Below are 16,335 nucleotides of genomic sequence, written 5' to 3'. Positions count from 1 at the left end.
AAAGGTGACAGCTGGGACTGAAGCATGAAAAGGGAGAGAGAGGCCACGTCAAAGAGCAAGAAATCAGTTACCAGATATTAATTCTTTCCTCCAATTAAAAGTCACTCACTTTTCTCTCAACATAAAACAGCACATATTCTTATTCACCACAGCTGTAAGCTTCAGGCTATGCACTGTCCTGCTGCAGTCCTAGGACACGTGCTACATCACGGTCAAGCTCCTGACCCAGAAATCACACATCAATGTCAGTCTCATTTCTTTGTAGTTACCCTTTCCCTAACTATGGAAGTTTTACAAAGTCACCTGAGGCTACAGCGTGAAACAGAAAACACAGCCTTAACCTTGAAGTCCCCATATCCTGGCTAGAGGGAAGTCCACACAGCCCCCGGGCCCCGGGGCACAGCTGACCTCACAGCCACCTCGGTGCCTACACTCGTTTCCTTGCCCACTCCACAAGAAGGAATTGCAGAGCCAGCTAAAGCACCAGCAGGAAAGGGCTATGAAGAGGAGGCACAGAGTTACGGTGACTGTAAGTACAGTCTCCTGAGCATCCACAATTAAGCTAGCCTTAGCCCAGCCCCACAGAAAACAGTTATTTCTTATTGTTTTTCTTAGGTCTTCTTGGTCACTCATTTTCAGCTACCTAAATCGTCTATCTGAGAATGAATACTGAAGAGATAAGCAGCGACAGGTCAAGGTGTTAGGGGAGATAAAGTTTATCAGATATGTCAGCAAAATCACAGTTCAGACGTGAATACTTTTCTCTTTGTGGAGCAAAAAAGCATCCGTGCAAGAAGATTCTGTTGCTGTGACAAATTACTTTCTACTTATACTAGTAAAAATAAATCACAGGGAGAATTCAAGGGCTCTAAGGGCTTGGTGACTTCTGATTCAAAGGCAGCAAAAACACCAGGCCACTGCTCCCAGTGGGTACGCCCCTCTGGCCCTGCTGAGAGGCCACTTGACCCCCACTGCTAGGAGGATGTGCCATAGCAAGTGGACGAAGCTCCTTGAAGGTAAAGAAAACTGATTCTCCTTAACTAGACATTATCAGAGGACTTAGAAACTCAGGAATGTGATAACATACAAGCAGAAACAATTTTGTCAGCATTAACAACTAAATCAATTGTTAGCCTAGACAAAATCTACAAGAAGATGAATATGCAAACTCAACAAGGACACACTGTGTGACAACTGACCGATTTGGGTTTCGTCATGAAAGACATGTTTGTTCGAGAAGAAAGTAAATTCTAAAATCTAAGAGCAACGAGTAAAAAGATAAAATTCTAAATTAAATAACCACTGACTAAAGAAGCAATGAAAGCAAAAAATATACTAGGCATCAACTGAGAGACGACAATGTTTACAGATCAAGAAAAGTTACAGAAGAAATCATAGAATTTATTAAAAAAAAAAAAAGACAACCGAATCAAAAGGTTTTATTTCAGAAACGGGTAATAAAATGGACTAAACTATCTGATGAAAAACGGGTAAGAATCTAACAGAATTGAGACAATTTGTTATCATGCAACTTGTTTCTTCACTTGGTTGGTACTAACTGTAGGATTTTACTAATACAGGAAATAGTTAATCAATACAGGAAACAACCATAATCCTATTAAGCACCTCAATGCACTGTTTTTCAGTCTATTTAAAGATGTAGGAAATACTAAGAGGGCATAATAAGTGTTTAATATAATCAGGTCTAGTGGAAGAAAACTTAACATAGACAGGATTTCTTTGGAGTATAAATGGACTAAAAAACATGTTTTGGAATGGACACATCTATCTGACTTTATTTATGATGCCAAGTTGCCAATCCATACCTGGTTAGTTAGAGGTAGAAACACATTCATTTTGATTGAATTCAGGAATACAAACACAGTTTCTTTGTGTTTGCTCGATACTTTGCAGTCTGTCCCAATGAAGTCAAATTGTCCTTTTCTATTCACCACTGCAAACTAGTTAACTGTTCATTCCAGCTGTACATTCATTGTATGACTCTGCTTCATGATGGTTATTTCATTTCATACTTTCTATAAAATAAAAGATGACTATACCTTGTGTTAAAAAAAAATAAATCATAGGAATGCACCTTTTGACCAGTAAAATTTCACTAAACAATCTCATCATACCTCAGTAGAATTTGTCTTTCAATTTCATAGTCTTTTAATCTGAATGAAAACAATAACTTATGGATTAAAAAGTTTTCTGTTTAACTGACAGGGAAAATATTATAAACATGATTTCTGAATAGAGAAAATGAGATGCAAGTAGCAGTGCTTTCTTCACTGCTATAATACTTCATTTTTAAAAGTAAACACAGTACTAATCACCATTTTGATTCCAGTGAATAAAAACTTAGAACTGAATTTATTCATCAGTTTGGAAGTCTGAAGCCAAAAGGATCCTTTAACAGTATTGCCTAATAGACAAGTCGATCCTAAAAAGCTGATCACACTGCAAAATTTTGGTCTAATTAAACTGGCTCTCGTTGATACTCTGTCTTTGTTTGTTTGGTTTCAATCTGCCATAACAACCAAGGTTAGAATTACATGTAAACAGACGTATACAAGGCTTGATGAAATTGAATATGGAGGATTAAGCATTTAAAAAGTCTGGGTTATAATTCTTATTGCTACACAAGTTCTACTGCATAATTAATTTACAGCAGCCTAAAACTTTTCAGCAACAAAATTATATTTAAAAAATATACCATTATCCCTATATGTTACATTAATTGTAATGTAACATATCACAACCACTTAAGCCTTGCATTAACTTAGAAAAGAATAACTTGTCCCTGAAAAACTCTAACGAGTGATCATATTTCAATCAAAGCTGTCCTGAACTAACTCATAATCAGCAGTGACTACATTTTGTCACTTCTTTGCTCTAATGTGAGTAAAAGTGACGATAATGATTTTTTGAAAAGAGGCTAGAGAACCTGCATCCAATTATGAAGTGGACTTTTAAACCTCCACTGGATTTTTAGGATGTTTTTAGTTGTCAAACATCCGTATAGGTGAAACAGCTGAGGGAACAAACTGCCAAACTTGCCCAAACTACTTTTGCTCCATAGAACCTGATCCCTTCTAAATCGACAACAGCATACAAACTTAGCTATGAAGAATTCAGCCCTTATAAATGAAAACAAACATAATAAACCTACAGGAGGTTTAAAGGTAACTTCATCTGTTTTTGAATATTCAAGTGTAATGCTTCTGTAAAAGATTAAAACATACGTTTCAACTTTATCAGATATGTCAATTTCCATTTGCTCCTAACCTGCCACTAATACATAGGTTCACTGGGCTGCCAAAGAACCCAACTGATCATGGAGAGAGATGAAGGTATCAGTGGAAAAAGAGCACGGATACCACGGCATTTATCCAAACAGTATGATACCCGTCTTTGCATCCCTGAAGTAAGAATGGCCACTTTCTCCAATTAATTTTCTCTATACTAAATAAAGCAGCACTGTCTGTGAAGAGTTACTCCATACCCATAACATTCCACTACTATAGTTACCAATTCAGAAGTTAAAAAAAAAAAAAAAAATACAGACCAAATCCATGTACCCGTGATCCTTTGTATCCTAAAATGTAGAAATATTCTTAGTTTTAACCAAGAATTAGATTGGAATGAAGTAAAACATCTTTTAAAGTAACTTTAAGTATACTCTTATTTGTTACTACATTTCTACATAGATTATTTAATATTGCTTGTGGATATAATTTAATCGATAATAATATATCATAATGTCAACCATTACAGTGATCCAGAATGAGATTCTGGCTATAGAGGGAGCTTAATTATTAAGCAACACCTTCCTGAAAAGCTTCTGTATTTCTGATTGGTAAGAAAAACAAAAAAAAAGAGCGTCTCTCATTGAAATAACACTGACGTTCAAGCTCAGGCCCCCTTCTTTGTGTTCAACATAATTAACTCTCTAGGACAAAATAATGAAACATTAAGTCACGTTAATAAGTTACAGTCATCTTCAAGAAAACTCGATGGGCAACTCTGGTGTTACAACTGTATATCTTGGATCCAACTTAGGGATGAAGTCCTGAAAGTGTTTAGATGCACCAGTACCAAAAACATCAAGGACTTTTCGGTTCATGACGGCAAATCTGTAAAACAGAGGACACAGGGAACAAGTACTTGATGAAGTTTATAAAAGAAGATGATTCACTCCATTTGACTTATCTTTCATGGGATGGGAAGACCGAAAAGGCTGACATGGCAAAAGACTCAATGGCAGATTCAAAGGTCACTTTGATACTCTTCCTCAAGATTCACTGTCTCGTATTCTCTTTAAAAAGATGATAATCCCCCAAACTGAAATCCCAGAGATTACCATCATTATTTCAAACCCTTCTAGAATCCTTTCCACTAGATTGTGTCAAACAGAAAAATAGGTTCATTGTGATTTTTCTGATGAATAAAATCACAAGAAGCTAAATGTATAATGAATGTGCTAATATTTACTGACAAGCAAAGGTATTAAACGTAATTCCTCTCATAATTGAAATTTTAATGTCTCACAGTCAACAGAAAATACATCCAAATGTGACTGAGGGCAAACAGCATATAGGTTTTCAAATTTCTAACAGACACAACATAGTAAAAACACACCCTCATTTTATACATCACCTAACCTAAGAGATATAAAATTTTTAAAAGACATATATTTTAGCTAATGTGCAGGATGGACCTTCTGTGTCTCTGTGCCTGACCATAAGCCTTTCTTTTCTGGGGAAGATACCAAGGTAAAATTAGTTTTGAGTCATTGGCCAGTATCATTATTCCAAGAGCTAATAAATGTGATTTTTAGATCCTTCCCCAAGTATGTTCCCTTCCAAAATAATCAACTGGTTAAACTCATTGATGTGCAAAAGAACCTAAATGACAAAGAAATAAATGATTAAATAATAATAATATAGAGGATACACAGTGTCATGGCTAAGAGGAAGAATTCTGCAGTCAGACTGCCTGGCTCATATCCTAGCTCCGTCCTTTCCTAGCTCTGTGATTCTGGCCGGTGTTTAACCTCTGTGTGCACCTCAGTTTCCTCACATTGCAAAAGCAAGATATTAATAGTACCTATCTCACAGAGCTACTTTAAGGATTAAACACATATGTATGTATATGTATGTTTTATGTGTGTATCTTAAAACCACTTCTGGGACATAGTAAGCACTATAAAACTGTTCGCTATTACTAATATTAATGGCAGCTGCTACTTACTGAATGCCTACTAGGTGCCTAAAGGCTGCCACAAACATCTCGATTTTCCCACAAAGTATGTATTATTGTTTCAATGAAGAGAGAAAGAAACTTGAGGCTCATGATGGTAAAGAATTTTCCCAACCGGTGACACAGCTAAGGGTATCAGAACTGCAGTCAAACCTAGGTCTGTTCAATTCCCAAGCTCATGGTCTTTCTATCAGGTCAAGCTGCCTCCCAAAGAATTAGATTATAATCAGGAAATGCTAACAACAACAACAACAATAAGGAATATGACAGTAAAGGCAAAGAAAAATGTGCTTACAAAATCAGGCAAAAGAATATGATTATTTTTCCAAAGTGGAAATCAGTCAATTGTTCAGGCATGATTTCTAATGAATCTGTGTAATGTTTCTAATCAAAAAGAAGAGATTAAAGATTTTAAAGGTGAGACTTAAGAATGTTATATAGTAACCTATCAGCAGTTTGCAAGTCAACATATTAATCTAGAACACTTAAAATATCTAAAATAATATAGGGAAAAAACAGTCAAAATAATGTTCACTAAAAGAATGCCCCATGTTATTCTTATTAAATTTTAGGTCATATTTGATTTATAGCTAGATACCTACTTTACCACTGAAAGACTATTCCCTCAAGTAAACGAAAAGATTCAAAATCTTTTTTATGGAAATTGCTTTTCTTCTATGACCAGTTAAAACGTCTCAGTCACTTACCTGCCCTTGGTGAGCCTTAGAAGGAACTTCCAGTAAGATGGTCGCAAGGTCTGAACTTCCATGACAGCCTAAGATTAGAATATTCAATTTGAGACTTCTTTTAGTAAACAGCAAATATTATCAGCAGTCTGAGGCAACAGAACATACTTATCTCTATTTTTATTGCTCACTGTATTTAACAACAGTGATGACAGTAGTAACAAAAACATGTATTAATGTTTAAGTTGATAACTCGCAAGAATCTTTGTAAATATGCCTTCAAATAGGAATATTGCTCATGGAATAATAATTGAGTCCATAGTCATTATTATTGGGAAGCATTTACTAGATACCCATTAGATAGCTGGCACTTCGCTAGTTATAGTAAGTTTACCAACTTGGCAGCATTACTGTGAGAAACTGCAAATAAAAGCTGTCCCCCAAACTCTGCAAAAGCCCTAAGACCACTAACATCAATAACGGTGATTGCAGAACTTGAAGAGACTGAACGATGCTTCTATTAAACTAGATTCTACCCCTATCCTCACTGCCTGAGTAATACTTGGGAAAAGCAATTATTCATATTTATGCCCATGGTATCTTTTTTCTGAAGTAAAATTAAGTTAGGGCATTCTAGCCAAGGTACTAGAGTGATAACTCTCCTATACAAATTGCACTCTATTTAAACCTAAAAATCGTTGTGTTCATAAAACATGACCTAGCCCACTAAGTTAACATGTTTAATGATTTGAAACTTGCAAGCTATCTTGCTAATAAAACAAAAAAAGCATAAAACGTAAAAACTGGAAATGTTCCCAGGCCTTTCTTTTTTCCCCATTGGTTTAGTATACACTAGAAACAGAAATAATTCTACTTCTCATTTGAAAAAGTTATACTTACTGCCTGGAAGCAAATTGCTGTAGAGATGGAATAGATGATAGTGTCTGCATGGGGAAAATAGGGAACCTTTCCTGCTTCAATACCTTTGAAATACATTGTCTGCAAAACAAGCACATAGCACAAGATTTATAAAGAAAACAACTTTAAATAGCATTACCAATAAGGTGGAGTGATACGTTCCCTATCTACAACTATTTTTTCTACCTTTCAAAATCCTAACAATCCTTTCAGAGCTCAAATCATAGGTACTTCCCTGACATGTTAAGTGTCAGCCCTTCCCTTTCCCTCATTCACTCACCCCAAACCCCAGATGCCAGTAATAATACTTTTCTGTGAAATTCAACAGCACTTTATTTCTACCTCTTTCATGCTATTTATTCTTCACTGCTGTTTGTACAATGCCCAAGTCTTCCCTTCTCTGTTAGATCTATTCATTCATCCATTAAACATGTACTGGTGTAAACCCGATTAGCGCATAAGAAATAACTAACACACTCCAATAAGGTTACAAGATATCTATATTGATTAGATGTGTAGATCATCACATGTGTATGTACGTATATCTATGTTCATCTCATATATATATAGGCTCCCCAGAGGAGGGAGCAACTACTCTGTCTAGGACAAAGGACCAAGGAGAATTTCAGAAATGACTACATTGCGTAGTGGGCATCTCAAACCATCTGCAGTGAAGAACCACTTTTTTAAAAAAAAAAAATTTCCAACTATCATGGCCTCATGCTTTTATAATACAATAAAAATGAATTACTAGAATTGAACCAAATTCTCACTATTACATTCAAAAAACAAATTACTCCATCGAGTTGCTATACGGTTTCCACATGCTTCCTCTCAATTTCTATCCTTTCCTTGTCATGAACTGGTACGGTAATGAACAGTTCATAGACGAGCACTAGTCTGCTGACCCCACTTTTAATACTGTTGCTTTCTAAGAGGCCTAACATCAACAACTAGATAAGAGAGGAAAAGCAGGGGTAACAAACAGGGTGCAAATACATGACATGTATGGGGAATTTCCAGCAAATTTATATGGATGGAACAAAGGATAATTCATGGAAATGGGTTTTCTGGAATGTAAGAATGCTAAAGTGAAACAAGTAAGGAAAGTGGAAAGATGACCAAGACAGAATGGTGTTTCAGTAGGTTGGAGGGAGCTTTAAGAAGACATGAGTGGACCATGAAATAAAGAACATAAAATAATTTTTTTCCAAGAAAAAAGTTGTTTATACAGCTGATTTTTAATTAATATTATGTATTAATATAGCATTTTAATATAAAATTAACTTCAATCCGTAAGATATGTACAGAGATTTATAATCTACTTCAGTAACAAGATAAACATGGGCCATTATTTTGAAAGTAATATGATAACATATTACAAGGTACAGATATACTGTAGTGTATTCCTGTTAACAAAAATGAAATTCGGATGTGATAGAATGGCATCATAGAAATGTTATGTGAAACAGGTATCTCTTGATATATGGGATCATTATGTTCCTAATTATTTCCTACAATAAAACTTATCTGTTGACCTAGAGTCTAATGAAGAGTTGGGACTGCATCCTATACTTCTATATGCTTACCAGCACCACCGCAGTAATGGGAACAGAATCGATACTCAATAAATATGTCTTGGAAATAATTTTTTCCAAGAAAAAAGTTGCCTATGTAGGTGATGTTTACTTAATATGCATTATATAGTAATACAGCATTTTAATATAAAATTAACTTCAATCATAGGAAAATGATTGCCTATTATACCACAGTTATTAATTCCACAAAGGAATTAAAAGTAAAGCTTATACTTCTAATTTCCTGCATTTAAAAAAAAGTTCTCATCGGCACACTTAACAGACACGATCTGTTGATATAAGAAACAGCAATACCACTGCTTGGCTTTAAAACCTTTAGCCATTTAGAGAAACATTTTACAAACTAGATCTCAACGTTGGATGGCCCCTATGTCAAAGAATATATTTTTTGCCAGATAGGGCAAAAAAATATATTCTCTCACTCCCCTCTTCATCTCTATTAGCAAGTCCTGCCAACTCTATCTCCTAAACATACACCAAATCTGTGTACTTTTCTCCGTCTCTACTGCTACCATCCTGACACAAGCCACCATTTTCTGCCTGAGACTAACGGTTTTCTCCCAGATTCCAGTCTTGCCTCTAATCCATTCTCTATATAATAGCCAGAATATTCTTCTTAAAATGTGAATTAAATCACGTCATTTCCATGCTTAAAGCTCTCCAATGGCTTCCAAAGGCACTGAGAAAAAATAAATGCCTCCTCCCCTGCCTCCTTCTCTCTCTCTCTTTCTGTCTCTCATTTGGATAAAACAAATATGTAATTTTCTTAATGTCATTAGGGACACAGATTTTTCAGTGAGATAAAACTTTTTAAAATTCAAACAAGTTAAATAAAATCTATAACCTGAACTTTGAATTGAAAACATCAATGTGCTCCTAATTATTTTCTCTTTCTCTGAAAAGAAAGGGAAAAAAAATAGGATGCTCTAACTCTGTTCACTGGAAAGGCCAAGAAACAATGACTAGCCTAGGAGGAAAAAACCTTTAGCACCCAAACTAAAGTTTTCTAAATACCGTTTCTCACCAAAAGAAACTAGGTGCCATTGGAGAAAGCTGATTCTATGTCTGGAGCAGGAAACCACCCAGGTGAGCCTGGAATATCTTGTTTTATCACAAAGCAAGAAAACTATCAAAGATACCGGCATTACGTCCTAAAAGAAACAGGAGTCAACTAGAAGAGGCTCTCATGGCCAAAGATGGGGCAATTTGAGCATAATGACTGCAATAGGTTGAAACAAATCAAATACCTTAAACTCCATAAAGACACCTGACAACAAAGACTTACAGGTCAACTTTGCAGGATTGTTAGGGACTAACTCATTCCAAACATTAGCAAATAAAGGGAAGTAATCAAGCACTTTATTATGACGATCTCACAGTAACCAAACAGCTGAAAGGGAAAGTTCTTTTTGAAGAATTCCCACTAATAAATGCAGAAGAAACAATAATATTAGATTATGATGATTTTGCAACCCTCAGTGAAATAATAAACGCTGGTCATTAATGGCTGCTAAAACAATAGGGTAAAAGATGAGGAACCTTATCCTGGCTCTATCAACACTGAGCCCACTGATCCATCTTAGCATCCCTGGTGGCGCAGTGGTTGAGAGAGAGACAGGGGCTTCCCTGGTGGCGCAGTGGTTGAGAGTCCGCCTGCCGATGCAGGGGACACGGGTTCTTGCCTCGGTCCGGGAATATCCCACATGCCGTGGAGCGGCTGGGCCCGTGAGCCATGGCCACTGAGCCTGCGCGTCCGGAGCCTGTGCTCCGCAGCGGGAGAGGCCACAACAGTGAGAGGCCCGCGTACCGCCAAAAAGAAAAAAAGAGAGAGACAACCCGACATTTTTGTGTTTCCTAATGTGATGTAATAGGAATTCACACACACAGTAAATGTGAAGTTTTTCTGCCACTACCATCCCCCTAAAAGAAACTGAACCTGAACTTGCTTAAGGCTCTAGACCTAATTTACAGTTTACAGACAACACATGAGTTAAAGGAACATGTTATAACACCACCAGTGAGGATGCAATCAGCAAAATCCAGAATGTGGGAAATTCCAAAGAACTAATAACCTAGATCGTCAACAAATAAATGGCAAGGAAAAAAAGAAAGGGGGAAGAAAAGAAGAAAGGGTGAGGGATAACTATTATAAACTAAAAAGAGACTGTGGATCTCAACTAAAACAAAGGGATTGCAAAAGACATTTGTGAGGTAATATTGAAAATGCAAGCTCTAATTGGATAACGATAATATTAAAGAATAACCAGGTTTTTAAAATTTATGACATGTATTTTGATTATACCCTGATGGCACTGGTGATTTGTTTGTTTTTAAGGAGTCCTTATTCTTTAGATTTATTTTCTAAGGACTCTTTCTCCTCAGTTGTTTATGGATGAAGTGATTTGATCTCTGGGATTTGTTTTAAAATAATTTGGTACTTGGGGGTTTGGAGCAGTATAGGTGAAAGGAGATGGGCCAAATGCTGTTAACTGTTGAAGCTGTACGATGGGTACGTGAGGGTTATCACATTATTCCTCCTATGCTTGTGTATATCTGAAAATAACACAAAGAAAAAAGAAGAAATAGGAGAACTGACTTTGTAAGTACTTTTATAGGATTAGAATTTGCTTTTGAAACTTTTACTACTAAAGCAGCTAAAAAGCTCTGTATCCTTTGGTTGTATGTGCTTAAAAATGTTTGCTTACCTCTACCAATTTGGAAGCTAAATACATGGAAATTGTTGTGCTTTTATAAAACATCATTGATATTCCCGCCAAAAATCCTGGAAAAACAAATAAGGCAAAACTGATCAGAACTCAAAGTATTTCTTTGTTATTAAGTCACTCAGAAATGTTGTTTCACTTAAATAGGAAAGAACTGATTTGTAGCACTGCCTTTTGTTACAACAAAATCAAGGACAGTAATATAAGTGATGACATTAAAATGGGATGAATTCTTATTTATTATCACATATTTTTAAACTTAAAAATTGACCTTTAGAGTTAGGAACCACAGTTCTGATACACATATCACAAGAAACTACATTCTAAATCTAACTTTCAAAAACAGCAGTGGTCTTGCCAAATACAATGATTTTTTAAAATAATTTTTTAAAGGTTACTGGTATCATTTCTGATTTTAAGTGGAAATAGTCATTCATCTATTCTCCTAACAGCTCAAATTATGTTTAGTGCTGTCATCACACTTCCCTCCATTGCTTTCATTCTATAAATGGAAAACCAAGGTGGTAGAAGGCCTGGAATACTAATAGTAGGGATATTACTAATAAATATCTGAAAAATTGTCTATTTAACTTAAGTAATACATATACTGAACTCACAGAAAATGTTTAGTTTTATTTTTATAAAATTACTTGAGTTCCTAAAAAAGTTATTTTTAAAAAATACATCACTTGCCAGTGGTAAAATCAGAATATTTTAAGAAATCTAACTGCACTTCCACTAGTCACTTATATAATATTTTAAGCCTTTGTGTTCTTTTGTGACACATTTTCCCTAGAATTTCTGGCCTGTAGCAGGACAGATACCCAAGTCATTATATTGCCAACCCAAAATATCAGATGGCAAGAGAGCCTCGATATGTTAAACTTCACAAATACAAAATGTTTGTACTAGTGCCTTAATGGGGATTCTATTACAGAGAAAGGAAGATACAAAGAAATCAGATGAATTTGAAAACCATGTCTGCTTCATTCCTACTACTGATTGATGCAATAGTAATATATGTATTTTATCATTGCTTTACCAGCTATAATGGCATGCAGTTCATCATCCAGATTTCTGACCCAGCGCAGGAAGCAACTAGTACCCTGTATCAAGAAGAAAATACAATGACTTCAGTTGTTTCAGTTCTAGGAAAAAAATGCATGTAACATCTGTAATGGGTGAGTCATTAGCTGACCTTAGAGGCAAATTGGTGATCTTATTTAAATCAAACTGAATACATGATTGGGAAAATTATGAACAGTAACCTGTTATAACGTTACTGTTTGGATAGACCCTATTAAGAAATTATACATAAAATTTTCATTGTGATGATTTTTCAAAATGAATTCAAAAATTCTACTTTTGCTTAGATGTTGAATGCTGGGAAAAGTATCACTCCCATTCTAACAAAGAGAAAAAAGCTGGATAAGCTACAACTCTGTCAAGTCAGAATCCTATACTTAGAGAAAACACTTTTCAATATGAAGGTGAAATAAAGACTCTCAGAAATTTCGCACCAAGCTGGCGGGTAATCCCCATGTCAGTGTGACGTGGTAGCTCGGAAGTGTTTTCTGCTGCTGTCATGGTTCGTCCGCTAAACTGCATCGTTGCTATGTCCCAGAACACAAAACATCGGCAAGATCGGGGACGAGCCATCGTCAAGAATGGGGACCTGCCTGGCCCCCGCTCAGGAATGAATACAGGTATTTTCCAAAGAATGACCACAACTTCTTCAGGAGAAGGTAAACAGTATTTGGTGATTATGGGTAGGAAGACCTGGTTCTCCATTCCAGAGAAGAATCGACCTTTAAAGGACAGAATTAATATAGTTCTCAGTAGAGAACTCAAGGAACCTCCACAGGGACCTCATTTTCTTGCCAAAAGTCTGGATGATGCCTTAAAACTTATTGAGCAACCAGAATTAACAAATAAAGTGGACATGGTTTGGATAGTGGGGCACAGTTCCGTTTACAAGGAAGCCATGAACAGGCCAGTCCATCTTCGACTATTTGTGACAAGGATCACGCAGGAATTTGAAAGTGACACATTTTTTCCAGAAACTGATTTGGAAAAATATAAACTTCTCCCAGAATATCCAGGTGTTCCTTCTGATGTCCAGGAGGAGAAAGGCATATTTGAAGAATATGAAAAGAACAGTTAATATGAAAGTGTTTTCTGATCTATTTCTGATCTATTTCAAGCCTCCTCCTCCCCACCCAAAAAAAAAAAAATTATGTATTTTTTGTTGTAAAGACTTTTGTTGACTTTAGATCTATGGATAATTATTTCTAAGCAAAGTACCTTTATTCCCCATTAATCTTAACTAGACTGTATCAGATACCATTTGTGAAACATTTCTTGCTGTAACTGACTGAATGACCATCAAGGGTCAAGAATAGGTTACCAGCACCTGCCTAGGGTAGAATATCTACCAAGACAGGCCAAAGCGGGAGAGTCCCCTGGTAGCATAAGTTGAAACCAGAGCCTATAGAGCTAGGAGCTAGGCAGATGGGTCCAAAGGTCAGAAATGGATTATAAATAGAAAAGCTAGCACTCAGTTATCAAAATTAGATCAAAAGAGGGACTGTGAATTACTCTATATCACACTTGTGAAAAATATTCTGTTCACTCAGACCGGGAGTCAATAAGTTGAGAACGCCAGGATATTCCACACGGATAGTAAAGAAGCAGGTATGACACTACCTTTTCGGTGGTCAAAGGAGAAGGTCTGAGACCTTAAAAGACTTTGTTTCTGATCTTCAATGAGATTCCATGAGATGTTACAATGATAAAACAAGAATTGGCTGCTCTTTACAAAAAAGAATAATCTAACATCAAGCATAATGGCTAAAATTAAAAATTCAAGGAGGTAATAAATTGAGAACGAATATTGCTAGAAACCAAAATTATTAAGTTAGAAACTAAACTTCACAGAATTAAAAAATGAAAATTAAAACATGTTTTACCCATCATGTTAGCAAAGATTTAGATTAAGTATCCAAAAAAAAAATAAAAGAGCATTTTCTGCCTTATAAATTGGGACAAACTTTTTAGAGTGTAAGTTAGCAATATCAATTAATATTCAAAATATTCTGGGTTTGGACCCAGAACTTCCACTTCTAGAATTTAATCCTGAACAAAGAAATGGACCCAAGAGTATTTGTTGCAACATTTTTTTTCAAACTTGGAAAGAGCCCAAATGTTGATAAATAAGAAATAACTAACCAATATGTCTATAAAATGTAACATCTGCACTGCAGCAGTTAAAAAGGACAAAGTACTGACAGAAAAACGCCAAAAATTGCTAAGCAAAAGAAGCAAATTGTGTATAATACTCAAAATGTTTAATAAATATTAATGTGTGGGGGAAAAAAAAAAAAGACTCTCTCAGACAGATAGAAGCTGAGAAAATGCACCACCTGCAGACCTGCATTACCAGAAATGTTAAAGGTTTATAGGCACCACCGATATGTTAAAGGCAGGCTGAAGGAACGAGATACCAGATAAAACTTTAGGTATAAAAAAAGAGATGAAGAGCTCTGGAAAAGGTAAAATGAAGGTAAATTTAGAAGACATGTTTTTCTTACATTTAATTGTTATAAAAATGAATCAACTGTCTAAAGCAGTGGTCAGAAAACTATGGCCCACTAGGCAAATCTAGCCTGCCACCTGTTTTTACATGGCTCATAAGCTAGAATATTTTTACACCTCTCAATGGATAAAAATAAAAAACAATAATATTTTGTGACATGTGAAAATTATATGAAATTCTAATACAGTGTGCTAAATTTTTATTGGAATGCAGCCATGCTCATTCATTTATATATTGTCTATGGCTGCTTTCACACTATAACATCAGAGCTGAATAGTTATGAGTGAGACCATATGTTCCACAAAGCTTAAAATATCTACTCTTTGGCCCTTTACAGAAAAAGTTTTCTGACTCCTGGTCCAAAACAAAAATAGCAACAGCATATTGTGGGGTTTATAACATATGAAAAGATAAATGAATTGCACAAAGGATGGGAAGGAGGAATTACAAGTATGATGTGGTAAGATTCTTACACTATACTGAAGTGGTATAATATTATTTGAAAATATTGACCAATAAATTTAAAATGTTTATTATAAATGTTAAGACAATCACTAAATTTTTAAAAGACATATAAATAATAAGCCAATAGTGATGACAGAATATAAAAAATACAAAAAAAATTAATATAAATTTAAAATACATAAAAAATACCCCCAAAATCCAGGAGACAAAAAAAAAGAGGAACAAAGAAAAAAATGGAACAAATATAAAACAACTAATAAGAAAGCAGATACAAACAGATATAAACTCAACCATATCAATAACTATATTAAATGTAAAGAGTCTAAATATACCAATTAAAAGACAGTGATTACCAAACTGGATACAAAAGTAAGAACCAACTATATGTGGTCTAAAAGAAACCAACCTTTAAACTGAGGTCACAGAAAGATTAAAGAAGGAAAATATACCATCAAATATAATCAAAAGAAAACTGGAGTAGCTATATTAATAGTAGACATAGTTGACTTCAGAACAAGGAATATTACCAGGATAAAGCGGAACATTACAAAATGGAAAAAGGGTCAGTTCACCAAGAAGACACAGAAGAAATAAGGTTTGTTTGCCTGACCTTCTCTTAATTACATTCTTAGGAAGATGCAAAAAATTGATAAATTTTTCAGAAATCACATATGGCTTTGGAACATGCTGTACGAATATTTTTTATAATAGATTTTCTGACCCAGTTGCATTTTCTTTAGCTTAATTACCATTAGTTTACATTACCTAAGCAAATAAGTAGCAAAAATATAAACAAACAAAAAAGCCTAGGCTCTCAGATATGCTGGATGGTGGAGAATAACCAACCTGGGCTAAAAATGTTGGAGATAATCCACATATAAATATTTAAGAGTTTATCTTAAGAGCAAATATAAACTGTATGACACAAGAAATGAAAAAGAATGTGAATATAAACATATTATCACCAATATTCTGCCCTGTTAACTCTTGTATATATTCAAAGATATAAGTAATGCTTCCTAGTCAAACCATATTGAAAATGTTTTCAGTGTTAGTAATATTTCATAACAAGTGACTAATTAACTATA

The 16,335-nt window shown here is 35.1% G+C and overlaps 1 protein-coding gene and 1 pseudogene across 2 annotated transcripts in view; one reads left to right on the top strand and one right to left on the bottom strand.

Moving 5' to 3' along the window:
• Positions 1-2,151: 2,151 nt before the first annotated feature.
• The window catches only part of TMEM135 (transmembrane protein 135), a 243,075-nt gene continuing 228,891 nt past the window's right edge, over positions 2,152-16,335 (bottom strand). Inside the window, exons 10-14 of one of the 2 annotated variants that reach the window (XM_007448843.1) lie at positions 12,230-12,293; positions 11,170-11,246; positions 6,849-6,947; positions 5,970-6,037; positions 2,152-4,136 (exon numbers count right to left, since the gene is read on the bottom strand). In XM_007448843.1, coding sequence (XP_007448905.1) covers positions 4,004-4,136; positions 5,970-6,037; positions 6,849-6,947; positions 11,170-11,246; positions 12,230-12,293 — 441 coding nt within the window. In that variant the 3' untranslated portion in view covers positions 2,152-4,003. The remainder of the gene's footprint in view (positions 4,137-5,969; positions 6,038-6,848; positions 6,948-11,169; positions 11,247-12,229; positions 12,294-16,335) is intronic. The other variant, XM_007448842.1, reaches the window with a different exon arrangement.
• LOC103086873 (dihydrofolate reductase pseudogene) lies at positions 12,773-13,351 on the top strand (annotated as a pseudogene).

Source organism: Lipotes vexillifer, unplaced genomic scaffold, assembly GCF_000442215.2.
Source record: "Lipotes vexillifer unplaced genomic scaffold, Lipotes_vexillifer_v1.1 scaffold771, whole genome shotgun sequence".
Lineage (NCBI taxonomy): Eukaryota > Metazoa > Chordata > Mammalia > Artiodactyla > Lipotidae > Lipotes > Lipotes vexillifer.
The sequence above is the reverse complement of the archived record's forward strand: the minus strand, read 5'-3'. Positions and strand labels throughout refer to the sequence as shown.